Source organism: Mus caroli, unplaced genomic scaffold (assembly GCF_978045245.1).
Source record: "Mus caroli unplaced genomic scaffold, Mus_caroli_1 scaffold_13, whole genome shotgun sequence".
In the NCBI taxonomy this organism is placed as follows: Eukaryota; Metazoa; Chordata; class Mammalia; order Rodentia; family Muridae; genus Mus; species Mus caroli.
The window spans coordinates 18,932,197-18,959,673 of NW_028227268.1; the positions used below are offsets into that span (position 1 = coordinate 18,932,197).

The 27,477-nt window shown below is 53.5% G+C and overlaps 1 protein-coding gene across 10 annotated transcripts; it reads right to left on the reverse strand.

Moving 5' to 3' along the window:
* Nucleotides 1–4: 4 nt before the first annotated feature.
* Nucleotides 5–27,477, reverse strand: Fmnl1 (formin like 1). 10 transcript variants are annotated; one of them, XM_029483945.2, is made up of 28 exons: nucleotides 27,020–27,477; nucleotides 18,860–18,943; nucleotides 17,479–17,592; nucleotides 16,761–16,834; nucleotides 16,375–16,458; nucleotides 15,786–15,911; nucleotides 15,482–15,538; nucleotides 13,002–13,110; nucleotides 12,468–12,544; nucleotides 12,249–12,342; nucleotides 9,133–9,207; nucleotides 8,729–8,839; nucleotides 7,000–7,149; nucleotides 6,388–6,489; nucleotides 5,968–6,226; nucleotides 5,435–5,725; nucleotides 5,117–5,241; nucleotides 4,345–4,547; nucleotides 3,339–3,573; nucleotides 3,154–3,222; nucleotides 2,504–2,584; nucleotides 2,300–2,429; nucleotides 2,021–2,184; nucleotides 1,690–1,791; nucleotides 1,482–1,562; nucleotides 1,099–1,219; nucleotides 688–786; nucleotides 369–450 (listed from the first exon to the last, which is right to left on the reverse strand). In XM_029483945.2, the coding sequence occupies exons 1-27, from the start codon at nucleotides 27,146–27,148 to the stop codon at nucleotides 695–697; spliced, it is 3,339 nt and encodes a 1,112-aa protein (XP_029339805.1). In that variant the 5' UTR covers nucleotides 27,149–27,477; the 3' UTR covers nucleotides 369–450; nucleotides 688–694. The 10 variants fall into 10 exon arrangements, with proteins under 10 accessions (XP_029339804.1, XP_085685639.1, XP_029339803.1 ...); XM_085829514.1 differs by having other exon boundaries at nucleotides 15,521–15,538; nucleotides 27,020–27,476; XM_029483944.2 differs by lacking the exon at nucleotides 688–786 and having other exon boundaries at nucleotides 5–450; nucleotides 5,435–5,722.

Sequence of the window (27,477 nt, forward strand, 5' to 3'; positions counted from 1 at the left end):
GTGGGATCAGGCACCGAGCCGACGCACGTCTTTTGCAAACATCTTTATTAATCTTGTATAAAAATAAGGTCCATGGAGGGTCTTCCGAGCTAGGGCGGCGGCGAGGTGCACTTTATAAGTTACAGGCCAGGCTCCCGCTCAGGCTGAGTATGGCTATTGGAGGGAGAGGGTGCTACGACCAGTGTTTTGGGGGGTGGGGGTGGGGGTGGAGTGGAGGGGAGGAGTCTTCAAGGCTAGTAGTCGGCAGGAGGAGCGGACGGACGCCCGACCCAGCCGAGCTAAGGACCACCTTCTTTGAGCTCCAGCCTGCCTACGGCCCTTTAAAATCCACCAGCAGAAACAGTGGCTACAGCGAGAGGTCAGTAGTGACCGGCAGTGGGGGTCCAGGGGGGCGCCGGCGAGCACTTCGACGTCCTGTGTCTGCACGGATGTAGGGCTGGTTCCGAAGATCTGGCGGGCAAAGGAAACACATTGGCCCAGGCTTCAGGGCACAGGCTCATCTTTCTAAGGACTTGATTTTGTACACGTGGAAGGGGACACTGATTTACCACAGCCAGAAACACCACCCTCTAAAACATCCCAGCCATGCAGTGGCCCAGGATGGGGAAGCATGCCTGCCTCCCCCACGCGCCCCAAATTCCCAGACTTTCGCCAGCACTGGAATCACAGACCAGGTTATCTAGGTACCTGGGAGCTAAAGGGTCATCTCCTCTCCCAGGCTGGCCTCACAGAGGAGCCGGGATGTCCGCTTGCCGGTGCGGGCAGTGAAGGGCACTGTCTTCAGCACTGAGGTTTTGGGGAAGGTAGAGAGAGAGAGAGAGAGAGGGAAAAAAAGAAAAACAGAAAAGGTAGCAAGAGATATGCAGAACAGGCATAGGGCATATGAACGGCTTTGATCCCAGCACTGCAGGAGCAGAGACAAGAGAATCTCTGAGGAGTTTGAGGACAACCTGGTCTACACAGCAAGTTCCAGGCAAGCCAGGGCTGTGCAATGAGACCGGAGGTGGGAGGAGGCAGCAGACCCCTCAGTGTGGGGAGAAATAGAGGAAGAGAAGGACATAATGGAGACTGGAGACGGGACAGTGACCTGGATCTTACCTGTGATGATGTCCTCGATGGCCCCATCTCGGTCACTCTCGTAGATGAGTGGCTCTTTCTGCTGCTTCCGTTTTAGCTCAGAGATGAGGTCCATCTGTTGTCTCCGGGCCTTGGGTGGAGACTGAGGAGAAAGGTAACCCTAACTTTAGGATACTTAACACCCCACCCACTCCGGAACATCTGTGTAGTTCTTCACAGCAAGGATAGCCTGCTAAGGCAGGAGGGACCTACGCCTGCTTCCTCTCCTGGCTTCTGGGGCACTGTCCTTGTCTCTGGGCAGAATCTATGTCAACACTGAAGGTGTAGGGGTGAGGCAGGATGAAAGGGATGCTATAAATTCCCGAATTCCAGTCCCGGGCCTGGGCCTGGGGCCAGCTGCCTACCTTGGGTGTTGGAGGCTCTTCCCTGCCTGAGGTATCAGCAGCTGCTTCCTTCTTCCACTGTTCGACCTCCTGTTCCGCTTTCTGAGGGCCCAAGGCAGGTCTTAGTGAGAACAACCCTCCTTCCCTGTCTGACCTGGGACAGAAGCTGTCCCCACTGCTCTCAGGCAGAGGCTACAGAGCCCCACCCCCACCCATCTGACACGAGTACCTTGTAGGCCTTGGTGAAGCGACTGAAGAGGGAAAAGAACATGGAGGGGGATGTGGTCTTGGGATTTTCTCCAAAGTACTCCACCACAGACTCGTAGGCCTCCTGCAAACACAACCCATCAGCCCTTCTGGCTTGGGCCCCTTGGAGCCTGAGCATGCTCCGTGCCCCTTGGGATACCACATCTCTATTCTTCCACACAGGATGGTCCGCTACTGTTCATCCCAGGATTCTGCCTGTGGCCACACCCCTCCAGGTCTTTGCTCCAACTGCACCTGTCCCCTACCCCAACCCTAAGGCTTCAATGGCTAGTGTTCTGTGTTCCCCAGCTCACCTGAGCTGTCTTGCTGTCTGCCAGCAACTTGTCCATGGTGGGAGAGTTGGCCCTCAGGAACTCCTTGAGCACCAGGCAGTCATCTTGCCGCACAAACTCTCTCTGCGTCAGCTCCAGACCTCGCTGCAAGGAGCGCACATCTCCCAGTACGCTGTCCAGGGACACTGGAGGGGACACCACAGAGTCGGGATAAGGCAGTCCCCCCTGCTTCCTCCTAACCACATCAGGGGCCCAAGGACTGAGTTCCCCGCTCTCACCCAAGACCCCAGCGCCCCATACCTGAGCCTGCCTTGTCCAAAAAGTGAAGGTCACTGTGAAAACCCGTGAGCTGTGGGTACTTCTCAGCAATGACCTTCACCAAGTAGTGCAACAACGTCTGTTTCCGGTCGGTCGACTTCATCTCCAACAACTGGACAAGGATCTGGTATAAGCCACTGGCCACCAACCCAGACCCCAGACCCCAGACCAGGAGCCCCATCTCACCGCATCCAGACTCTGAAGTCGGAAACCATAGGCTGCCCCACGCTTGCTACTGTTCATGTAGTTGCCAAAAGCCAGGACAATCTGGGAGAGACAAAGACTCAATGAGATCCAGGCTGGGGAAAACCCTTGAAGAATATATACATCTCAGGAAGGAAGGGAGGTGACAAGAAGCCAGCCTTCACATACAGCCCCTCCTGAATGGGTCCTTCAGTTCCAATGCACATGCAACCTGTGCATACATCTCATGTGCACACTATTAACACTAGTAGTACACTCAAAATTGTAATCCTTCATTAGACCACTCCAGGCTGGCTTGCCACATCTCTTCCTCAATCCCCCAAAAGCTGTGTATTCTTGTCTGCAGACACTCCGCTGAACAGGTGCAGTGACCCAGATACTCTCATAAAGCAATCCCCAGAGGGAGTGAGCCCCGGAGAAGGAGCTTATGTGCACGGTCACAGGCTTGGCTGCTGTTGCCTTTGCCTGTCCCCTCCTCCCACCTTAGCTTGTCTATCAGCCAGCATGTGTGTGAGAAATGAGGACATAACCTTTGCTATATCCCAGGTGGGCAGGGTCTGAGTCTCCCTTTTACAGTACCTAGACTAGGCAAGGGTGGGCCCTGCTTCCCAGTCCCTTGCCTGGGCTCTCACCTCTAGGATCTGGCGAAGCTTGTCAGAGGACTTGATAGACATAGAGGCTGCAATGATGGCGTTCAGTTGCTAAGGGTGGGATGAAGATGAGGTAAGCTGGAGCCTCCCAGCTGCCCTCTTGGAAGCTAAGCTCAAAGATGCCCTTCTTCCTACCCACCACACCACCCTGCCCGTCCTGCCCACACCGGCATGAGCAGCTGGGCCGTGTCTGGAAAATTGCCCAGGAAGGTGAGTGTGTTCATGCGCTCCGGAAGTCTCTGAATGCGACTAAAGCGCAGCATGAAGCGGTCCTCCTCTGACAGCTCTTCCATCGGCCGCTGTTCCTTCTCGAATCGGGCTATGAGGCTACGCTCGTAGTCCGTGGGCAGGAAGCGGGTCAACAGCTCCAAGAAATCCAAGCTGAGGGTCTGTAGGTCATACCTGCACGAGGGAACAGGAGAGCAAGTGTCATTCCACACTTACAAGTTCCAGAGAGCGGGACTGAATAAACAACCTTCAATATTTAGTCTGTGTACACAGCTTCAGAGAACAAGAGATAGGAGTCGGGGACTCCCTCTGGGGATTGCTTTATGAGAGTATCTGGGTCACTGCACCTGTTCAGCGGAGTGTCTGCAGACAAGAATACACAGCTTTTGGGGGATTGAGGAAGAGATGTGGCAAGCCAGCCTGGAGTGGTCTAATGAAGGATTACAATTTTGAGTGTACTACTAGTGTTAATAGTGTGCACATGAGATGTATGCACAGGTTGCATGTGCATTGGAACTGAAGGACCCATTCAGGAGGGGCTGTATGTGAAGGCTGGCTTCTTGTCACCTCCCTTCCTTCCTGAGATGTATATATTCTTCAAGGGTTTTCCCCAGCCTGGATCTCATTGAGTCTTTGTCTCTCCCAGATTGTCCTGGCTCAGAAGCCTCAGTCCTGTCATACAACACTGGCAGATAGACAGCTATGAATACTTTGGCTTGGGTACCCGTGCTGGACAGAAGCAGGAAGAGAGTCAGGAGGTCTCAATCGGGGTTTAGACTCAAAGTATAGTCTCAGTTTTCTTGGTCTCAAACTGAGACAATGCTCCCTGACCCTGACCTGCTGGGACAGGTTTGGTGGGTTCTGTCCCACTTCTGGGGTTCTGACTATGCTCTGCCTAGCCTAGTGAGGGGACTGGGCCACACCCCAGCCAGCACAGGTACTCACGTCTCGATGGCCTGGCAGATTCTGTCTGCTCCTAGGTTGCCCTTGCGCAGGGTGATAGCCAAATTCTTGGCCCGGTTGGCTTCAATGAGTATTGTCTTAGTGGGGGCTTTCTGGGATGCCTTCCCCTTCAGAGCGCTGATGTCCAGGCAGGGGCCTTGGGATTTGGTCTTAAAGTGTTCCTCAAAGTCATTCATGTCTAGCTCCTAAGGGCGCAAGGAGAGAAAGCCAGGCTGAGTGCAGCCGAGTCTGCCTACCCTCCTGGGATGTTAATCTAGCCATCCCAAACACTGGGCAGAAACCCAGCAGGCTAGCTTGACCACAAGCCTTGACAGGAGAGACAGGAGAGACACAGAAAGATGGGACAGAGGGGATGATGACACAGAAGACCCAGATTCCTGGCTATTAAAGCTGAAGGAAGCGCTGAACAGTCAGCAAAGCCGTAAGAAGAGACTTATTCCAGGTCCAGAGGACAGGGAACCCATTCCAAAGTGAAACTGGAAGCAGAAGCCCAGGGGGCCTTAGATGTCTTGTGAGAAATGGGCAGAAAGGAGAGGTCCCACTTGCGGGACAAAGGAAAGCCTGCAGGGGTCAGGATACTGCCTTCTCCTGTCAAGGCTTGGAGTCAAGCTAACTTAGATGGTTTGTCTATCCAATGGTAGTCTGTGTCTTAAAGCCCACACATACCCTGGGTTTCCTCGTCCTCATCTATAAGCCAAGTGAAGCGAAGTTGATGTCCATCCCTCTGCCCAGCGTGACCCTGGTACCCACTCACCTGGAGCACCTTCTCGTCATTGAGCTCCGTGAAGACAGTGCCTGTGATCTGGCTGGGTTTCAGCGCCACCCAGTTAAGCAGCGGCATCCGGAACTTGGTCTGGATGGGTTTCTTGGCTTTCACCCCTGGGAGCAAGAAAGAGTGACAAGCAGTGCAGAGACCCTGGAGGGAACTAATCCAACCAGGCCTAACAAGACAGGCAGGAGGCAATAGAGACTCTTCAGTGGAAAGGGTCCTGAAGGACAACACTGAGCGGGAGGGGCCTTGTTCTGCTTCCCCGCCAGCCCCTAGAGGGCTGAGATTGTCCACCCCACTTACCTGGGCCTATATCTGGGCCTTGTCCTCCAAGGATATCAGGTGGCCCGCCCGGAGGGGGTGGCGGTGGCGGTGGCACTGGTCCATCAGTACCAAGTGGGGGTGGCGGAGGTGGGGGAGGCAGGTCTCCAGGCAACGGCGGTGCAGGTGGCGGCTCTGCGCAGCCTGGGAGGGGCGGGGCCAGCGGGGGTGCAGAGGGAGGGGCTTCCTGCTGGGACTGGAGGTTAGGTAGTGGAGGTGGTGGTGGTGGAGGTGGCGGAGGCGGTGGTGATGCTGCTTCCGGAATTGACTCTGCTGAAGGTGGGAGGTGCTCGTTACTTCTTGCCTGGGTGGGTGGGTCCTTGCCACCTCCCTCTCCTATGCATGCATCCAGAACCCATTTTACTGACCCACCTGCGTGTACCTGTGCCACGCCTACAATCTAACCTCCTTATCTTTCACAGCTAGGTCTATTCCCAGGATACCCTGCCCTGCCCCGGTCTCTTCCCTCTCCACCCCCCAACAATCCCGCTTCCCGGCATGAAGTTCCTGCATACCTGTGCTAGGGGGGTAATCAGTGGACACCCTCAGAGCTTGTGCGTCGTCACCGCTTGGTGTCGCCGCAGCGCCTGGAAGGATCTCGATGGAAACGACATCCCCCGGCCCCCGCAGGATGCGGATTAACCCCTTTTCCTCAAGCTCCTCCACCTTCAGTTCTAGAGCCGAGGGTCGTCGCACCACGGTAGGGGCAGGCACTTTCTCAGGTTCAGGGATTCGTCTGGAAGTGCCCATGGGGGTCGACTCGCTGAAGCGCTCCTGTGAGCCCCAGGAAAAGGATTAGTGCCCACTTGAAAGCTCTCTGCAACCCCGCCCCAACCCTTTTCTGGGATGGACCGGGATGTCCAGCGGAGAAGACTCCTTGGGAAGCCTGGACTGTCGCACACCCCCATCGTGGCCCAGCCCACACCACAGCTTACCCTCAGGGTCTCCAATTCCTTGCGAGCCTGGCTTAGCTGCTTCTCCAGTTCAGCGATCTTGGCCATGGAGTCGTTCTCTGTGTCCCGAAGCCGCTCTGTCAGCTGTGGTACCAGCACATGGTGAGCTACCACCCGCGGCCAAGCACTGGCACCGCCGGTGAGGGGGCGGCATCAGGCAGGCCTGCCTGGAGGGCTGGGGGAGGCTCCCACATCCGCTTGGCCTAGCGTGCCAAGGGTGGGCCGAGCCTGGCACCTGAACCCATATAAATTAGGAGGGAAAACCAAGGCACTAGTGCGAAGAGAGGTGGTAGAGGAGAGGGTTGTGCTGAGAGGCACCACAGGACCCAATTCACTCGATTCGAGATTTAGACTCTTCTCAGGGAGAAGGTGCCTGCCTTGCGCACAAGTCCCACACAGCGTGGGCGCTCCCTAAAGACTCATTGAGAAAGATATCAAAAGGATGCTGGATTCGGATTGAGGGCGAACTCAGGCAGACTGCCGCTCCCAGGCCACACCCAGAACTCTGCCTTCCATTCAGTACTTGCTACACAAGAGGAGCCCACCCCAGAGCAGCCTTCCCGTGGGCCTACTATGTGATAGGCAGGCTCTCACCGTTGCCACCTGCTCCTGCAGCTCCTCCATGTGCTCCAACACTGCATTCTTCGTCTCTGTCTCCTCCAACAGTGTCCCCACATCAAAAACGTTGTCCAGGTACGCCTGGATCTGCACCTGCAGCTTGTCACTCTCGGTGAGCCGGAGCCTCTGTCCCCAGACAGCAGGAGTAGGGTGAAGTCTGAGGTGGTGGCGGGGAGGTCTATCCAAACACCACCACTCCCCAGAGGAAGGTACTTGGACTCTAGTTTGATTTTTATCTTGACTGGTATAATTCACGAACCACACAATTCACTATTTTAAGGTTACTTCTTTCTCAGAAGCTCGGTACCCAAGAAGGGAACCCTAGACCAGTTAGGTTCCTTTCCCATTATCTCCCCCAGCTCCTGGCTGCTATGAATCTTACTTCCTCCTGCTATGGGTTTAGTCATTCTGGCCATTCCTTTCTGTATTCTTTTTCCTTTTCTTTTCTCCTTTCCCCTCTCCCCCCCTCTTCCCCTCCCATCCCCTCCCCCGTGTATGTGTGTGTGTGTGTGTGTGTGTGTGTGTGTGTGTTTCCAGTCAAGGTCTCACTATGCACCTCTGGGTGTACTGAAACTCACTCTGTAGACCAAGCTGGCCTCAAACTCACAGACATCCACCTGCCTCTGCCTCCATGGTGCTGAGTGAGATTAAAGATGTTTACCACCACCACCCGGCAACATTTCTTATTTTTAAAGGTCATATAATAGTCAGCCTTTATATTATACATATGTGTGTGTCCCTGTATGAGTTTATGAACACCACATGAGTTCAGGTGTCCTCAGAGGCCATCTGATCCCCTGGAACTCGAGTTACAGGAGATTGTAAGCCACCAGATATGGGTGCTGGGAACGGCAGAGGGTCCAGGGACCTGGGTCCTCTCCAGGAGTAATAAGTGCTCTTAATTGCTACATAATCTCTCCAGCCCTACACTTGGCCTCTTGCATCTCGCTTCTCTCTCAAGGGTCAGACGTGCTGAAGCCAATGCCTGACTGCACATGCTTGATCCAAATGTATCACATTCTATTGCACGGCTGTACCAGCCTTGCCCCCTCTAACTGTTAGCCAGTCCTAGCTTTGGGAAATCCAACCCCAAAGGCCTCACCCCTCTAGAAAGCCTCCTAGAGGAACCAGACCAGAAGCTGTGATTTCTCTTCTCACAAATTCCTCTGTTCCCTCTTCCCAAGACCCAGACCTCCAGCCTGAGCCAGCTCCCCACTCTGTCCGGTATCTCTGAGTTCCCCATCATCGATGGGCTGAGATCGGAGCATCCGACGGGACTGATGCTCCTGCGTCAAGACCCAGAACCACCTGAGCCTGTTCCAGGACTTCGAAGACAGATGTTATAGTATCCATCACGTACCAGGGGCTCCTCTACACATCTGGAGTCATTGTCACCTCTGTGATTGACAGGCAGACAGACTCAGAAGGATGAACAGATGCATACAAGGTCACGAAGCTACCAAGTGACAGAGGTAGGATTCCGTTTATTTGAGGGGTTTCTATCATTTGGGCGGGGGGCAGTGCACCCCAGACTGAACTTGAACATGAGTTCCTCCTGCCTTAGCCTCGCAAGTGACACGACTGCTGGTATGTGTCACCAAGCCCAGCTTTCAGAGCCGGGGCTCGAACTCAAGACCTGCTAACTACATACTAAATACCCCACAGTGAGTAGGCTGTTCAGTCAGGGATGGGGTACAAGGCTCACCTCCAAGTACAGGTCCAGACCCAGGTGAGTGAACTCATATTGCAGGAAGACACGGAAGTTCATATTCTCCACAGAGTGCACCACAATGTTGATGAATTGCATGCAAGCCACCTAGGGGCCAGGGGCACAGTAACTCTCTGGACTTCTAGGTCAGGGTGCTGATATCTGCCCTTCCCGTTTGTCCCCAAGCCTCCCTCCCTCGCTTTTCCAGTTTGCATTCCACTAACTCAGTCTTGTAACATCCAGATCCCCTTGGACCAGTCCCCTCTCCCCTGACATCCACCCTTTCCCACTGACAATCAGTCGGCTGTCATTTTGCTGAGCCAAGCAATCCAGAGTCCCACTCTGCTCCCAGCATGCAGTAGGGCCCAGCTGATCCTCAGCCCCCAGGGCTCCAAGCTCACCATGAAGTCAATGTTGCTGTCTTCGTGACGGAAATATTCCATTAGCTTTTCAAATCGGTGCTGCTCCCCACAAACCTGGAGAGGGAGAAGGGCGGACACTGAAAAATAGGTCACACACTTCCTGTGCCATCTTCCCGCTGCTGCCCTTGTGCCCCTACAGGTTCCTCTCCAACTGAATCCAAATCTGGCCATGTCACTCTTCTACCTCCAACACCACTCCCTCTTAATCTCACATACCCTACTCTGGCTGCACTAGCATTTGGGTGAATTCACACTGTTGCCAGCACAGAGAACCACCACACCCAAGCCTCCCCCTTCGTCATAGTGCCAGGGCAAGTTTCACCTTCTCAGTGAGGCCTTCTCTACAACCAGTTCCCTCCTCTGTGGCAACCCTTTTCCCCAGAACATTTAGCTTTGTTTGTCTGTTTTTCTTTTTCAAGCCAAGAGTTTCTCCGTGTAGCCCTGGCAGTCCTGAAACACACTCTGTAGATCAGGCTGACCTAAAACTCACAGAGATCCTCCTGCCTCTGCCTCCCCAGTGCTAGGACTAATGCTGTGCATCACCATTGCCCGACCATTTAGCATTTTCTAATACTACATACATTGCTCATTTATTAGCTATTTCCTGTCTTTTCATTATAGGCATGTGTGTGCGTGTATATGTATATGCATATGGATGCATGTATGTGCATGAGTGTGGAAGCCAGAAATCAATCTTGGGTGTGGTTCTTCACCCAAGCAAATCCGTCTTTGTTGCTGTTGTTTTCAATGTTTACTTGGTATGTGTTTGTCCCTGCATGAATCGATGTGTAAAAGGCACATGTGAGGGTGGCTGATGGTGGCACACACCTGTAGTGCCAGCACTTGGGAGTCAGAGGCAGGAAGATCTCTGTGAGTTCGAGGCCAGCCTGGTCTACAGAGCAAGGTTTAGGACAGCCAGAGCTACACTGAGAAACCCTGTCTCAAAAACAAACAAGCAGTACATGTGGTGCTCATGGAAGCCAAGAGCACCAGCGGATCCCCTGGAACTGATGTTACAGGCGGTTATGAGCCTCCTAGTGTAGGGGTGCAAGTCCAAACCAGGTCCACTGAGCCTCATACCTTAGTATTCAGAGACGGGCTCTCTCGATAGCCTGGAGCTCACAGAGTAGGCTAGGCTGGCTATCACCAAGCTCCAGAAAACTGCCAGCCACTGCCTCTAGAATTAAAATCACATGCCACTAAACCTAGCTCACTTTTTTGGTTTTTTGTTTGTTTGTTTTTTGTTTTGTTTTGTTTTGTTTTTCGAGACAGGGTTTCTCTGTATAGCCCTGGCTGTCCTGAAACTCACTTTGTAGTCCAGGCTGGCCTCGAACTCAGAAATCCTCCTGCCTCTGCTTCCCGAGTGCTGGGATTAAAGGCGTGTGCCACCATGCCCGGCTCTAGCTCACTTTTAAAAAAAGATTTATTTATTTTATTTTAGGCATCTGAGTGCTTTGTTTGCATGTATGTATAGGCAAGTGACCCGGTACCTGCAGAGGTCAGAAAAATGTTATCAGATTCCCCCAGCTCTGGAGTTATGGATAGCTGTCAATTGCCATGTGGATGCTGGAATCAATCCAGGGTCCTCCGCAAGGTCAAGTGCCCTTAACCACTGAGCCATCTCTCCAGCCCCTTGGATTTTCGTTGTCGTGATTGTTGTCATTGTTTTTACCACTATGTAGCCATGCCTACATGGTGTTCATCAGGATCCACCTGCCTCTGCCCCTGGAGTGCTGGAATTAAAGGTGTGTGCTACTGTGCTTGGCCAATCCCACTTTTTATGTGGGCTCATGGACTCAGATCCTCATTCTTACAAAGTGAGTGCCTTATTGAATGAGTATCTGATGCTTTTTCACCTATTTTGCTCACTAAGATATCCATCCTAAGGGCCTGCTTCTGTGCCTGGTACATAATCAGCCCTCAGTGAACATCAATAAAAGAATGAATGGATACACCCAGCCCCCTACCCCTGTTTTGAGGCAGAGTCTGTGCTGGGTTGGTTTTCACTTTGGCATCCCCCCCCCCATGTTTGTTTTGTAGCTTAGGCTGGTCTTGAACTCACCATATAGCCAGTGATGACCTTGAAGCCCCAGTCCTCCTGGCTCTCCCTCCCAAATGCCTGCACCAAGCTGCTCAACTACCTCCAGCTTTAAAGATTATTTCATTGACTGAACATGGTAGTGCACACCTTTCATCCCAGCACTCATGAGGCAGAGGCACGAGGATCTCTGTGAGTTCATGGCCAGCCTGGTCTATATATATCAAGTTCCAGGACAGCCAGTGCTGCAAAGTGAGACCCTGCCTTAAAACATTTTTTGGATGAATTTGTGTGTGTGTGTGCGTGCATGTGTGTGTGTGTGTGTGAAAATGTGTGAGTGTGTGTATGTGTGTGAGTGTGTGTATAGTGGCAGAGGAGGGAGTTTCACGTGCCTGTGTGTACATGCAGAGGCCAGAAGAAAGCATGGGTGTCCCCTCTCTCACTCTGCCTATTTCCATGAGGCAGGCTGTCTCCTTGGACCTGGAGGCCATATTTCCTCAGCTAGGCTGGAAACCATCAAGCGTCAGCAAGCATCCGGTCTCCTCTCTCTGCAGACTCGGGTTAGAGACCTTGACTTATAATATGGGTGCTTGGATCTGAACCAGATCCCCACCATCAGGCAGGGAACACACTTAACTGCTGCGCCAGATTTCCAGCCCTATCACAGTCGGCTTATTTACCATGTCACTATGCATGAACCTCCTGTGAGCCTGTAACACTACTATTCAGAACAGTAGCAAAATTACAGTTGTGCAGTAGCAATGAAATAATTTTATGGTGGGGGGGTCACCACAACATGAGGAATGGTACTAATGGGTCACAGTATTAGGAAGGCTGGAACCACTGTACTAGACCATACCCCTGACATACCCCATACCTGACATTCTGAATTTCCTCATCCCAGTATCCTGTGTATTTCCCAAACATCCACCCTGTGTCTCCACATGCCCTATCAGATGAGGCTACAATTTCTGGCAGCCAGACTCCAAGCAGTTCTAGAAGGACGGGGGTAGGGGGTGGGGAGGCAGGGGTGTTGGGGGGGGGGAGAATCCAGTACCTCCTTGAAGTTGTCAAAGGCTGCAAGGATGATGTCGTGTCCTCCCCGCACAAGACATACGGCTGCCAGCAACTCCAGTACCAGAGCCTTGGTTCTGAGAATAGAAGGGGAAGGACAGGGGAGCTGGGGTGGGGTGAGCCTGGGCAGCAGGCTTGACGATGGGGGATGGAGTTTTTGCAAGGATGGAAGCAGAAAACCAGTTAGGAATATAGGCCTTACCTGGGGCTCTTGTTGTTAAGGCTTAGAGCGATCTCATTGACACAGGCTGGGTGGTTCATAACAAGGCTGAAGCCGGACTGGGGAGAAAGGAGAGGTTAGCACCTCTAGGCAGGTCCCCAAAACTTCCAGCAACTATAAAGAGAAACCCTGTCTCGAAAAACCAAAAAAAAAAAAAAATCACAAAATCCCATAACGTTTTAAGAAAGTTTACAGAGATGAGGAAGCACAGAAGTGGAGCTGTACCAGCTGGCCCTCCCATGGACTCCATTACCCAACCATCCTTGGTCCCATCTGAGCCCCTTGCTTCCCCCTGACCACACCCAAGGCCATTTCAGCAGACCTGACATGAATGTAATAAAACCCAGGGCTTTCCCTCAAAACTTCCCAGCCTCCGGACCCCCACCAAAGCCCAGACCCCAGGCTCATAGGGTTCCAGGCAAGAGGTGACACATAGTCTTAGGATATCAGCAGCTAACACAGGTCCCAGGAGGACAAGCCATCTCCTGAGGTCCCAATCCCATGCCACCAGCTGACCTGGTAGTTCATGATGGCTCTCAGACACATGATGCACACGTGGACATCATCCTTCTGGCTGACGATTCGGGAATTCCTCAGCGTCTTCCTGCTGTGGGCAGGGGTCAACCTGGTGGATGAGGAAGAGGCAGCAGGGTCAGACACCCTCCCCACAACCCCCAGCTTCCTGCTCCTCATACCAGTCAGATGCCTTTTGGAGTGAGGAGGATCGATCTGGCACTCTAAGCTGCTGTCTCCTATCTACCTGACTCAGCTGGCCAGCTGAAGGCCAGCTTCCCCAGGGGCGGGCATGCTGGGGAAGGGAGTGAGGGTGGGCCAAGGAAGCAAAGGCCCTTAAAAATACTTGCTTTTTTTAAAAGGGCTGCTGTGAGCCAGGCACAATGGCACATGCCTGTAATTCCAGTATTTGGGAAGTAAGGGCAGAGGACTGGAGCTCAAAACCAGCCTGGGCTACATAGTAGGGAGTTTGAGACCTAGGTTATATGAGAGCCTGTCTCAAAAAGGAAAGAAGGGAGGGAGACAGAAAGTAGAGAGGGAGAGAAGGAAGGAGGAGAGCTTGCGAGTGGAAAGCCCACCAGGGATAGATGGACAAAGCCTGGAAATAGCTAGACAACAGCAATGTCGCCACAAGGTGGCGCTCACAATCACTCGGCCTCATCTTCCATCTTGAGAGGCACACTAAACTCAGAGTGCCTAGATTCAAGAACAGTCCAGCTTACTACTTCAGTAAAGTGAATGGCAACATTAGTTCCATATTGGGGGAGTTGGGTGAATGAGGCAGAGTCTCATGTAGCCCAGGCTGGCCTCCTTTACAGCTATATATCACCATACCCAGCAATAGTAGATACCACCTTTGTATGTGCAAGCCACCAAGCCCCAGCTATCCTCCTATCTCCCCAGTACTGAGGACCCAGGTACATGCCGCTGTGCCAATTTTTACATGGGTGCTAGAGACCCAAACTCAGGCCCGCACGCTGACGCAGAAGCACTTTACCCACCAAGCAGTCTCCTCGGCCCCTAATCTGTTCTTTTGAAACAAGATCTCTCACTGGGACCTGGGACCCGCCAGTGAGGGTAGGTTGCCAGGGATCTCCTGTCTGCCTCTCCAGTGCTGGGATTATAAGCACACACCACTGGAACCAACTTTTTCCTTGGGTGCTGGGGACTGAACTCGGGGCTTCATGCTTGCAAGGCAAGCGTCTTCTAACTGGGCCATTTCCTCAGCTTCAGGAACATCTTCTTCACAGGCTAGTTTGGATCATGTGATAAGCTCCACCCTGACACCTAGCATTGAGCATACTGGGTATTCTATTTTCTTGACCCTCTCCCCAAAAAAATTATTTGAGGTTTTCATTTTTGGAGAGCTGCTAGCCATATCTTCCCCGTCATCCTCTGGACAGTTCTGTAACTCTTCCTGCCACACTGGCAGCCGCACCTCTCCCACTGGGCCCTCGTGGCTGCTTTGCCACATCAGCCTTTCCTAGATTGCTCAAATATGTCTCAGTCTTTGTTCATGCCGCCCCTCTGTCCCCATCGCTTGCCTATCACAAGCTTGTCACTTGTCAGACATAGTTCCAGTGTCACCTCCTCTGGGAAGTCTTCCTGGTAGCGCCCCTCCCCAAGAAATGGACACCTCCCTTCTCAGAATTCCAGGTCACAGCTCTGCAATGATCTAGCACGGTAAATTGTCTTCCCACTAGACTGAGGCCCCCAAAAGCAGAATTTATCTGACTTGTGGGCACTTACCACTAATATGTGCTATTTAGTAAGTATCTGAAAGACTGTTTGCTATGTAAATTAATGAAGAAAGAAAGAAAGAAACAAACAAACAAACAAACATATTGCAAGGTCTTGGGACTTAATATACAGTTGTTCCAGGGCTAGGGGGTGTAGCTCAGTGGAAGAGTACTTGCCTATAATGCCTGAAGCCCTGGACTCAAGTCCCAATGCCACACATACACACTTATACACACACTCACGTGTGTGTGTGTGTAAATATGCATTTACATGTATATTTATATGTATGTTTATATGCATATATATATATATGTATATGTATATATGTATGTGTGTATATATATATATGAATGAATGGCTGTGGGGATGGCCAGTTGGTAAGATCATTTGCTATGTAAGCATGAAGACCTGAGTTCAAATCCTCAGCACCCAAGTAAAAGCCATGCTTTTCTTGGTCAGCTATTGGCACACACACACACACACATGCCCATACACCATACTACACATATATACACACAAATAAATAAACATATATTTGGTCCCTCAGACCCAACAGAGGAAACTGATGCTCCATGGTTATCTCCTTCTCCCTCCCTGCATCCCAACAAGATGGCAAGATGTCCTATGTCAGGATGAGGAGATTGGTCCACAACAGCTGAACTCAGGGGTGTCAGCTGACTGCTCTTCCAACCCACCACCCACAGAGTGGACCCAGCATGCACCTGCCCCCAGCATGCACCTACCCCCAGCATGCACCTGCCCCCAGGTGCCTATGTACGTACCGGGGAGAAGGGGGGCACCTGGAGGCCACACAGGGAGAAACAAGGGGTTAGAGAGGTATAAAAGGGGTCCTACCAGCCCCCAAGCCCCCTCCTTATTCCAGTCCCCCTCAGATTCTAGCCTCTGGTGTCTCCAGCTGAAAACTCAACACATCTGATTCCCCCATACTGAACTACACCTCCCACCAACCCTCAGGGCCCTGTTTACATGTGGCAATGGGAGTCTCTGTTCTCCATTCCCTATCAACCCATCTAGGGCCCCGCATACTTGATGGTCAGGCGACTTTTGGGCACAGATGAGGGTGGTGCCTTGCTGAGGTCTTCCACAGACTGGTCCAGGGGCTTGCTCTTCTCTGCACCAGAGGCCACACTGTCTGTGCTTTCCATGTCATATCTGGAGATGCAACGTGAGGAGTTTGGAGACTCCCCCCACAAGGGACACAGAGGGACATGCAAAGCAAGACAGATCTGCAGGAGAGTTTGCCATCCCTGTAGGAGTTTGCCATCATTCATGGCTCCTGTTTCTGTTTCTTGTTTCTTAAGACAGGCTCTCATTATGTAGATCAAGCTGGCCAGAACTCACAGAGCTCTGCCTGTCTCTGCCTCCCAAATTCTGAGATCAGAGATCTGTACCACACCCAGCTCACCCATAGCTCTATGGTGAGCACAGTGAGGGAGCAGGAAGGTCCCTTCTGGGCACAGGTGGGCCTTCAGAAGATCCATGGCCCAGGGCCAAGTCCAGCTTTCCTGGGATGGGGGGGGGGGAGATCAGTGCCTGCTCAAAGAGCTAGCAGAGGCCCAGGAGTGTGTGACCAGGACACTGAGAGGAGGCATGAGGGCTGGGGCAAGGAGCTTACGCAACAGAGCACTGGGCAAAGGCCAGGTACTCAAGCAGGACATCCAGACCCCGGTTCTCTTCATTGAGGAACTCCTGCACCCACCTGCAGAGCACAAGATTCCCTGAGTTACATCATCCAGAGTGGACTCTGCCCTAGGGAGCTATGAGCAGGCAAAGCAAGAGCCTTGGCTGTCCTTGTCCCAGAATATAACACCGTCCCCCACCCTCAAGAGACTCAGGGATACCAGGGGATGCTGAGGGCCCGAACAGGACCCACAGCCCAGCTGTGTATGGAAATCCAGCCCAGGCAACAGGAGAGGAAGGAAATGGTCCACAGGACCAGCCTGTGATGGAGAGGGTGGAAAGCCCCGGAGGCTGCCCAAGTCAGAGTTTTCCTAGGCTTACCCAATGTGGTTTGTCCTCAGGGAAGTCTCCAGTTCCCGCAGCACCTGTGTAGACTCCTGAACTCGCCTCTTAAACTAGGGGCCAAAAAAACAAGGAGTCTGTAGGTGGAGCCCAGACTCCCACAGTCCTGAGGCATCAGCCAGAAGTATCCACCCGCAACACACATTCAAGGCCTTTCACGTTTAGCCTCCCCCACCACCTCCACACACCTGTGCAACAGAATGAACGCTCGCGGACGACATGCCTTCCCCCAACATAGACTACCGGTATACCCACACATGTTTGAAGATACAGGGTGCCCAGACAAACCTCTATACAGAGATCCAGTATACACACTCACACATGCACATCTCTACCCGGACATACTGGGCATGCATGCATCAAACACAAGCATGTACATCCACACAGGAGATCCACAGATCTGTACACACAGGGTGGGTGCCTACCTACATGCCCTTTTGTTTATATATGGGATACATACATATGCATCCATATATTCTACTTCTCTCTTTCTCCTATGTATGGACTCAGGAATACACAAGGACAAATATACCAACAAATTCCAAAGCACAGATACCTACCATGCACACATGTCTATGCATGAATACACTGGGTGCACACATGTATACATACAACACAAATACATACAGGAATGCCCATGTAAGCACATTGGAGGATGCAGGACAGAAAGAGGGAGAATAGCAAGGGAGATATATACCCCCAGGTTGGACATCCAATCAGATGCTACCCTTCGGCTGACCCCACCGGTATCCAGGTAGCTCTTCAGCTTCTGGATGTAGGCTGCAGGGGGATTCTTGACTTGAAACCGCTCCTGGGAAGATGAATGGAGGGTACAGAGAACCCATCACAGCTGCCCAAAGACCACTGGATAGCTTTCTCCCCAATACCCCTTCTCAGCTCTGACTTGAGGTTTCAGACTATCTTAAACTGCTTCTGAAATACCAAAGGCACAAACTTTGGCCATGTGGAAGACTTTAGCCCCGTGCCTGATAAGTGCCTTTCCTGGGGCCAGAGGCACAGAGGCCAATCCAGCCACAGGCCCTGCTTTGGGTTATTCATTCAGGCCTGTTTTTCTCTTCCTGGAAAGGTTAGGCAGGGGCCAGCTCCCTGGCAGGTAGACAGCCCATCTCTAGGATAGCTGTCCTGCCTCTCTGCTTAGGTAGGTACCTACATGTGTTCTTTTCCCATATTACACCGCCCCAGGTCCTCACACAGAAGCACAGACCACAGCAAAGGTACACCTCACCACAAGATCCCTACCCTTCCCAGCCCAGAACCGTCTGATACGCTCAGACACCCTCCTCTGTCTTCTACTCTCCAGTCTTTAGGCCCCTCTGAGAATTCAGGCAGAACCCTTCAACAGAGACACCGAGTGCAGCTCCAGAGCCTTTAGAGTGCTCCCAACTCTGCCATGGGCCAGCATTACCAAGATGGATGCCCAGCTGGTATGTCCCAGTCCATCAGTGGAAGGGTTTGCTGGTTCTAGGGGAGGCCAAGGGGCTCCTCTCTCTAACTCCCTACCTCCCAGCCCCCAGACCTCAGCTTGAAAGCAGCTCCTACCTCTTCCTCTTCAGGATCTTGACTGCAGAAGCCAGTCACCCTACTCCACTTCTGCCCTGGGAGGGAGCAGCCTGGGACCCCAGGGCAGGGAGACCCACACCCATAATCCCAGGACTGTGAATAATGGTAATGTCTCTGAAGGCTAAGGCCAAAGGAACGTGAGTTTGAAGCCAGCCTGAGCTGCATAGCAAGACTCAGTCTCAAAAACAAAAACAGAAACCCAAGCGTTATGGACAGAGCTCAGTGGTAGATGCTTGCTTAACATGCATGAGGCCCTGGGTTCAGTCCCCAGCAATGCAGCCATGGCCAGCTGTCCAGGACACACCCTGCTGATGACCCCCTATGTTTTCTGATCAGGTCTTTCAAGGGAATATAGAGTCCTGCATGGGTCCCCAGCCACCTTGGTAGACAGTAGCCCCTGGGAAGCAGGCAGGCCCCTCTCCTGCCAGCTCCTGCATCCACAGAACAGGGTTCTCCAAGAGTAGAAGCAAGAGCAGTTGAGCCCTCCAGGCACCCACCTGGTCACAGATGAGCTCCCATTTCTTCTCATTGTCATACTGGCTCAGCAGCTGGACCTTGTCTGGAGGCAAGTTCATACAGTTCTGGGGAGATGGGAGACAAAGGGCCCTGAGCTCGAGGCTCCAACACAACCCAGAAGGAGAGAATGACCATTTTCAGGGTATCCACAGTGCTCCCTCAAAGATGTGTTGTCCTCACCCCGGCAGATAAGCAGTGTTGTCCAGGGAGAAAATTGAAGCCCAGAGAGGTAGGGCCACCTTCCCCCAAGGTCCCAGGATCCCAGGGCCCCAGAACTGGAAGGGAACCTGAGGTCTGAATCCACGTGTGTGACTGGGCCCTGCCACCATACAGATCTGGCATGAGGCAAGTGTGTGCAGTCCTTGGGGATCCCCAAAGCCTCTAGGCTCCACTGGAGTTAAGGAGACATGGTCCCTACCCCCATCAAAGTGAGAAGCCAGCAGGAAAGTCAGTTCCAGACAGGCCCCACTGGGACCTGCTGCCAGGGTCTTATTCCCACTGAGCACCTTGTGTGCACAGACTCGGCCTAGGTCACCAGGAGGCTGAGGGGACTTAGACTGGTGTGTTATCCAGCAGGGAGTCCCAGACAGGTATGTCACCCCTGCCGAGGTGGAGAGATTTGAGCAATGGACATCATTCCATCACAGACTAGGCATGACACTGGGCCTGTGGTACTGGTGTGGCCCAGGCTGGGACTCTCTCTCATACACCTAAGATAAATCAGCAGTATCCCCCGTAAGGCCTTTTCCCCGTAGCCTCATGTTCTTGTCACAAGCCAGATGTACAGCTCAGCCAGGGTTGTGGATTCAAGCGGGTGTCGCTGAAAGCAGGGGTCCTGGTGTCCCCAGGGCCTAGCAATTCCTCCTACCAGACATAGAGAACACGGCCAGTTCGCCCCAATCCAGGAACTCTCAAGTCTAACAAGGACCTAACTATATGTCAGTCCCCCAGTGCCAGTTCTGGCCTTCATAGGGTTCAGTTTAGCCTGGGTCTCCACCATGGGTATGGGATCCCCCAAGGAGCCCAGCCCAAGGCCTGGAAATTGTCTGACACCCAGTCTGGTAATTCAGGCTATACACTCTCTGACCCTGGCTCTGAGAAGAGGCCATGGCTGGAGCAGAGAGGGAGCCACACCCACTCAAGACTCCTTAACCAGCTTCCTCTCTTGGGTGGCAGGGTTAGGTCTGGGGCTCTGTCCAGACCTCGCCCCAAAATCACTGCCCTGACTCATCCTCAGAGAACAGGAAGCTGGGTATCATCAGCCCCCATTGCCTAAGCTTTCCGGCTGGGGCCCTCCTTGTGAGGTGAAACTGCCCACCCACCGCACTCCAAGGCCAGCCGGGGGCTGAGGTACGTCATCCCTGACCCCATTTCGTAAGTAAACCTGAACTGAGGAAACTGCACCAGGCTTGCTCTTGCCGCATGATAGAGTTTTTCCACACAGGGTCTGAAGACTGTGGAGTGGGACCTACTCTGCTTGGGGGGGGGGGGGCGCTAAGAACCTATTTTTTCTCTCTATCTGTTTGGGGGTGGGAAGGGGGGCTGAGGTGCAGCAAGGCCAGGGGAAAGAGGAAGTAGGAAGCCAGGCCTAGCAGGATCCTGGGGCCGGAGCCTGACACGGAGGAGGGAGATGGGCATTTGAGCCCTAGAGAGGACAGCATCTCTGTCATGAAATGGCTGAGCCCCCAGTAACTCAGGAAACCTTTGTGGCTCTAGAATGGCCCCGGGAGTACTTCTGACTTCAATAACGTCCCCAACTCTCATAGTGAACAAGCAGCCTCACCTACATGAATTTCATGTCAGCCACTGACCTCCTCTTGTCCTGATCACCATCATTGATACTGTTACTCTATCAATCTCACAGGCACTAATTAACTCAATGACCTGCCCAAGGTGACCTCATGAAGACAGTAAGAGGAGGGGGAGGTGACTGGTTTTTAGCCACAGCCCCCGCCCCCGGTTCATAACCTTCAGGACCACTCCAGAGTTAGTGTTAGGGACAGACAACCTCTGCATGGACTGCCTGATGGACCTGTCTCAACAATGGCAGAAGGCAGGGTGTCCCTTGTCCCTTAAACTACCTGGGACTTTTCAGGCCCCGGGCCCACGTGCCAGCCTGCCAGACAAGCTAAATTTAGGCTCAGAAATCAGAAATAGCTCTGACAGCACTCAACACTCATTAGCAGCTGCTCCCCGACTGTGGCTGTGCCCACCAAGGAGCCGGGTCTCCAGGGAGCGGGAGATAGGCTAGCACACGCCACTCATTCTGGATGAGGTAGGGCCACCCTCAAGGCAGGAGCCAAAGCCCTCACCAGGGCATTCAGCAAAGAGGTAGTCCAGTGAGCAGGGACTAGGTTAAGCAAAAGGATGACCGGCGTTGTTCAAATAGGACCAGGAAGGGATAGGCAATCTGCATGTATGCCGGGTACATCTGCCTGCTGATGGGACAGAGGAGAGACGGCAGCTGTGATGCAGAAAGACTGGTGCTAAGTTCAAAAGACCCAGGCTCTGGACCCACCTAGTCCGACAGCTTCTTGGCTTGTCAGCCTCAGCTTCCTCCTCCATAAAATGGGCACAAGCCAGCCTGCCTTCCCACTCCCAGAGTGCCCGGGAATATTCAGAAGCGATGTTTTGATATAATATTCTCTGGTGTCCTATCACTAGGAAGAAGCATGCTGTAAATGTGGGGCACAGGAAACTGGGGAGGTCCATAGAAGACCTCAAGGCCTTGAGGATGTTTGGCCAAACCTGTGCCCTCCCTTTGCTCGATGTCCCATTGCTTCAGGCCAGGTGAGGAAGCAGCTAAACTTACCTAGATGGGGTGTGGCCACGCAAAGGAGCTGATACCGGACATTGGGCACAGGCCTATTATAACCCCAACACTGTGAAGGCAGAGACAGGAAGATAGCTCCAGGCTTAAGTGAGGCCAGACTGGACCCACAGTGACACAATGTATACAAATAAATAAGGAAGAGCAGGCAGGTAAATCTCAGCACTTGGGAGGCAGTGGCAGGCAGACCTCTAAGTTCAAGTCCAGCCTGATCTACAAAATATGTCCCAGGACAGCCAAGGCTACACAGAGAAACCCTGTCTGGAAACCCTCAAAAATAAATGAATAAATTGAATTGGTTCCATTCATATTCCTATTCGACTGTGTAGAGACAACCTTCTCTCTGTGCCCCGACCTCCGGAGACGTCAGAGGCAGACCCGAGCTGTACTTCACCGAGCAGACTCATGCTCTGAGCCTGCTACTCCTGGCACTGTGGGCCTTGTTGATTTCTGAGACACTGTCCCAGGAGACCCAGGGCTCTGGCCACATCTGGACATGACCACACCCTACAGTTTTGCTTTCGGCTTTTACAGAATCTGGGCCCCATCCCACTACTCCACCCCTTCCCCCACAGCCCTGCCCCTTGAGGTCCAGGAAGCTCCTGAATGTGGACCCCCAAGTCCAATGTCAGGTGACCCCAGAGCTCAGCATGACAGGTGGAGAATTCCAAGGCTCCTCCGTCCTCCCCCCACCTCTGTGAGGTATCAACCTTGGCATTGAAGCCGTCTCTGCACAGATGCAGAAACAATTAGTAGCACACATCACTTAAAATCCCGGATACAGCCTTACAGGAGCCCTAACAAGCAGTTCCAGGCTTAGAGGAAGCTATGCTGTAACCCAGCCTGCATCGGGGACTGAGGACCCCCAAAGCTACCAGTTTCTCTCATCTAAGCTCCAGGGTCTCCAGAGGAGAACAAAGGTCAAAGTGTGTGGGAGCCAGAACACCACACCTCACCATGCACATAACCCAGCAAGAGAACAACAACAACAACAATAAACATCCCCTAACACACCTTTGGTCTCACTTCCCTCTAAGTATTGTAACCTATTACCAACTCATTTAAACACCCACAGCAAACACACCAGTTACTATTATAACCCCAAGTCCCAGATGGGAAACTGAGGCAAAGAGCTAGTAAATCACTTGCCCAAGGAGACCTAGATGACAATATGGTTTAAAAACACAGGGTTTGGGAGGTTTTTTGATTTTTGGTTTTTGGTTTTTGGAGACAGGGTTTCTCTGTGTAGCCCTGGCTGTCCTGGAACTCACTCTGTAGACCAGGCTGGCCTCGAACTCAGAAATCTGCCTGCCTCTGCTTTCCAAGTGCCAGGATTAAGGTATTCATCACCCCTGCCCAGCTAGGATTTGGGTTTTTTTTCCTCCCCAAAATAAGGGCACTGGGGTCCTGGCTGCAGACAGCTCTAGCCCCAATCCTCCATCTGAGAAACCAGGAACAGCCAGAGTAGCTTCCTGCCACCCAGTACCCTACACTTCCTGTTGTTACCCACACTGAGTTCTTATTCACTGGGGGAACCCCCCCCCCAGCACACTATGCGTGTAGGGAAGTGGAGGCCTCCCACCCCCTCCTCCTGTGCACACCGCTGGCTGCTGCTGCTGCTACCACCGTTAGCACCAGGCTACTCCACCCTGAAGGGGAGCTGGGCCCTCCCTCTCGTGGTTTCCGGCCTCAGGCAGTTTTCAGTCTGGGCCTCGTGGCTTCTAACCTGTGTAATGGCTAGGAGGCTGCCTGGCCTGTGTTAGCTGAGACCTGGAGGTGACTCAGTCACATCTGGCAACCTGGGATGTTCTTGTGGGGGAGGGGCACAGGGCCTTGGGGAGGCACCGGACAGCTCCCCTCGCTCACTGTAGGGAGTGGTTACCGGCACTCGCTCCTTGATAGACTCAATACCTAGCCCTCTACCTCCGCAATCCTAGGAGGCCGCCATATACCCATTATCCTCTTTTGAGGCGTGAGAAACACTGGAACTTGCTGTGAACTTGCCCAAGGTCGCACACACGAATTAAGCAAACAAGGATGAAAGTCATCTGCCAAGCTGCCACGGTCCCCAACTCCACCCCCCTTCAAAGGCAGGGAGAACCAAGCCACCTTCCAGAATCTTGAATTCTCAAGGAAAAAAAAAAATGCAGAGGTGGCCCAAGGGCAAACACCTGCCCCTGCTCCTCTCATCCAGCCCTTTGCCAGCTGACCCTGGGTGCCACTGTGAATCATGCCCACTGCCCTGCATTTCAGGCCAGCATGTGCTAGCTATGCCTGCTGGGAATGTCAGCCATGGCCTCTGCCCAACCCAACAGCTAACCACAAGGCCACACCCCAGTGAGATCCACTGTACGGACAGTCCACCACGGGGACTGAGTAACACCCCAAGCACTAAAGGGTCCACCTTTGTCACTGCCCAGGCAAGTGGAGTGTCCAACCTTTTCTTCAGTCCCAGAAGTGGAAGATAGAAATCCAAAGACCTATATAATGCTTGGAGCTGTCCGGACTGCCTCAAACTACCTGATAAAGTGCTCACGTCCTGGGTATGAGTAAGAGCCCCCCAGTAAGCCGGACCCTCACCCAGCCCTGCCTGCATACAGTACTACTCAACTTCACACAGACACCCTTAGGCACTCTCCCTTATTCCTTTACCCCAGGTCCACAGGCATCAGATCACCGGGGCCCTGTAGCCAGCCGTGTACATTGCACTCCTGGCTGTCCTGGACAGGGTGGCTTGCCACCTCAAACCTTTGCTCTGCATGCCTTTCAGAGAAGACAGAGAAGTGTTGGAAGACACCCAGCCTTGGGCATGGGCGTAGGAGAGGCGAGAGCTCAGAGCCTGGCTGGCTGGTGTGTTTCCACCACCACAGCAGGCCTGTGTAGTTGGGGCAGCCATCGCTCCTCCGCGGTTGCTAAGGCAGCAGTCGAAACCCTGGCTTAACCTGCTCTTTCTTGCCACCCCCATTTTAAGCAGGGTACCCCCCTTTCTCATAGCCTTCTTGGAAAGGTAGTACCCCACCACCCCCCTTGGTGGGAAAATGTCTCTTTGCTCCCCTTGCCTGGCTGGTGGAAGCACCCCAAATCATAAGGAGAGCACCATGGCTAAGAGAAGAGGAAGTTGGGGAGTTGGGAATCCTACTCCCTACCAAAGACGAAGAGGCTAAACTTGAAATGACAGGTTCCCAGGGCCATGTGACTGGGGAACTGTGTTCCCCTATTAACACTGGGGAATCCATAGGGTGGGGCCCCCATAACAACTTCAAGTTCATTTCATGCTAGACAGTCCTTAAAGACTGCGCATGACCCCAAGAGTAGAGGTCAGATGGAGCTACACCCACTGGTAGACTCCTGATTTCACCACTCTTTAGCCCTGGGCGGCCTCAGGCAGAGGTCAGGGCCGTTAATCCAGGTGGGGCTCATGACCCTAATGGTGAGGGAACAAGAAAAGCCAGTTCTCAACTGTGTGACCTGAAGATGGGTTTACCCACCCACAAAGGATAAGGGACAGCTTTGAGATTCAGGGGACCTGAAAAGGGATGGGTAAGCCCTGTGGGTGCTGCTGCCCTAGACTTCCACTGAGTCACCAGGACACTCTGGAAGGTTCTCCTGACATTTCCCTCCAAGCCCTGGCCCTCAGGGGTTTCCAGCAGCACTTCCTATCCGACCATCACAGTCGAAAATCCACCCAGGGCAATCAAGTCCTGCACTTGACTTTTGGAATTTCCACTGGTCTGAATTATTCACAAGGCTCCTTCCCATTAGTGTACCTGACCTAACAGATTGGCCAAGAACTATGCCTTATCCATAGACACACCCATGAAGGGAAAATCGAACCCATGGCCCTCCTGACAGGCTGAACCTGCCATCACCCAGGCTCCTTATATGACCCCCTCCCCCACTTGCTCAGCTCTGCTGAGCTTGGCCAAGGCCTGGATCTGAGGAAGAGGGAGTTAGGGGCAGGTGGAGAGACAGGGATGTCCAAAGCTAGCCTAGTGTGAAATGTCCCTCAGAGTCCCTATTTGTCCCCAAGTTGAGCACTAGTGCCTTCACAAGGAGAGACCCCACCCCATCTCAGAGGTCCCCCAAGCTCCTCCTCTCCTTCCAGAGCCAGGATTCTCAGGAACTGTTGCCCCTTTGAGACCATGCAGAGGATCTAGCAAGTCAGGCCTACTGACTGGCTCGCTCGCCAGAGAGAGGAAATGCTATCCAGGAGGTGTGGAGGACAGAGGGTCAGCACTTCTTTGTATCCAGAGTGAGCCTCCTCTGGACTCCATCCTCAGACCTGCAACATCAGCCTACTGAGACCAGGAAAGGCCTCTGGGAAACAGCCCAGCCTTCCCCACTGTCACCCGGTGTCCAGCCAGGGATGCCTAACAGTGCACAGGCCACTGGGCAGCCACCTACAGAAGACAGCAGGAAAGAGTGCTGGGGTGAAGAGGGGGAAGTGAAAAAGACTGGCCTTTCCCCTCCCCTACTTCTGCCTCCCAATGCCTGCACAGCCCACCCTATCAGAAACACTAGAACCGCTTGCTCCATGCTCAGAGTTGATGAGTTGATGGCTCCCTCCCCAGAGGCCCAGACTTCAGCTGCTACTCCATCCTAACCCACCCTTGCCTGCCCCAGTTTCCCAAGCAAGTGACAGCCAAGAGGGAGGAGAGCCTTCCAGATTTCTGTTCCACTCCAAGCCAGAATGACCAGCCTATCCTGGCCCCACCCTTCCTAAGCTTACTCCTTTCAGTGGTTGGGGGTGGTCCATGATGAGGGAATGACTGCAAGCACCCATTCCGGGACATGGTGGGGGTGATAAATACAAGCGGAGGGTCTAAGAGTCCAACTCCTACGCCAGACACCAAAACAACCCAGGACTGAAGGCTCTAGGTCTACGGCTTCCAGAAGGTTAAATTATAACCCCTTTCCTCTTTGACCCTGAGATGCAGAAGGGCAAAGCGCTCCAGACTCGCACCCAGCCGCTGGGCCTGCGTGCAGTGGAAAAGTGGGCGCCAGCCCCCTCCCACCTGGGGCGCGTTTGGAACTCAACCTCATGAGACATTTTTGACACCTTTAGAACTAGGAGCATAGGAAGGGGGTCGATGGGGGGTCTCTTAAGAAAGCTTCCTGGAGGGGGCCAAAGAAAGTTTCTTTGGGGGGGGGGTGCCAAGTCACTCTGAAAGATGACAGTGTTACTCCTACCCCTCTGGAGGGACAGCAGGTGGACCAGGGATCTCCAAGCGGCACCTGAGTCCCAAGAGGCGGGGACACATGCGGAGCCCCTGTCATCCCTGGCTCCTGGTGCGCATCAGGTCACACTCACCAAGACCCGCGTGAACCTCTCCTCCAGCTCCCCGGCCGCCGGCATTGGTTGCTTGGGGACGGCTGGCTGCTTCGGGGGCGACGCGGTGGGGCCCGCGGGCTGTTCGGCGCTGCCAGCCGCGTTGCCCATGGTGGTCCCCACCCAGCCGGCCAGGCGCCTCCAGCCTCGGAGATCCAGTTTTCCCTGGGGGTCGCGGACTAGGCTCCGGGAGCCGGGAAGCGAAGGGCAGCGCTGTGTGGCAAGGCTGGGCTAGGCGGCTCTCGGCTCAGCGGCGTGCAGGGGCCCGGGCGCGGCGTCCCATCGCGGCGGCCCGGTCCGAGGGAGCGGGCGGCGAGCGAGGCTCGGGGAGGAAGTAGGGTTGCAGGCGGCCGGGGCCAGAGGGCTGGGCCGGGGGCAGGAAGCTGCGGCGCGGGCTCCCCCCTCGGCGATTTTCGAACTTCTGCTGCCGCTCCCGGTGC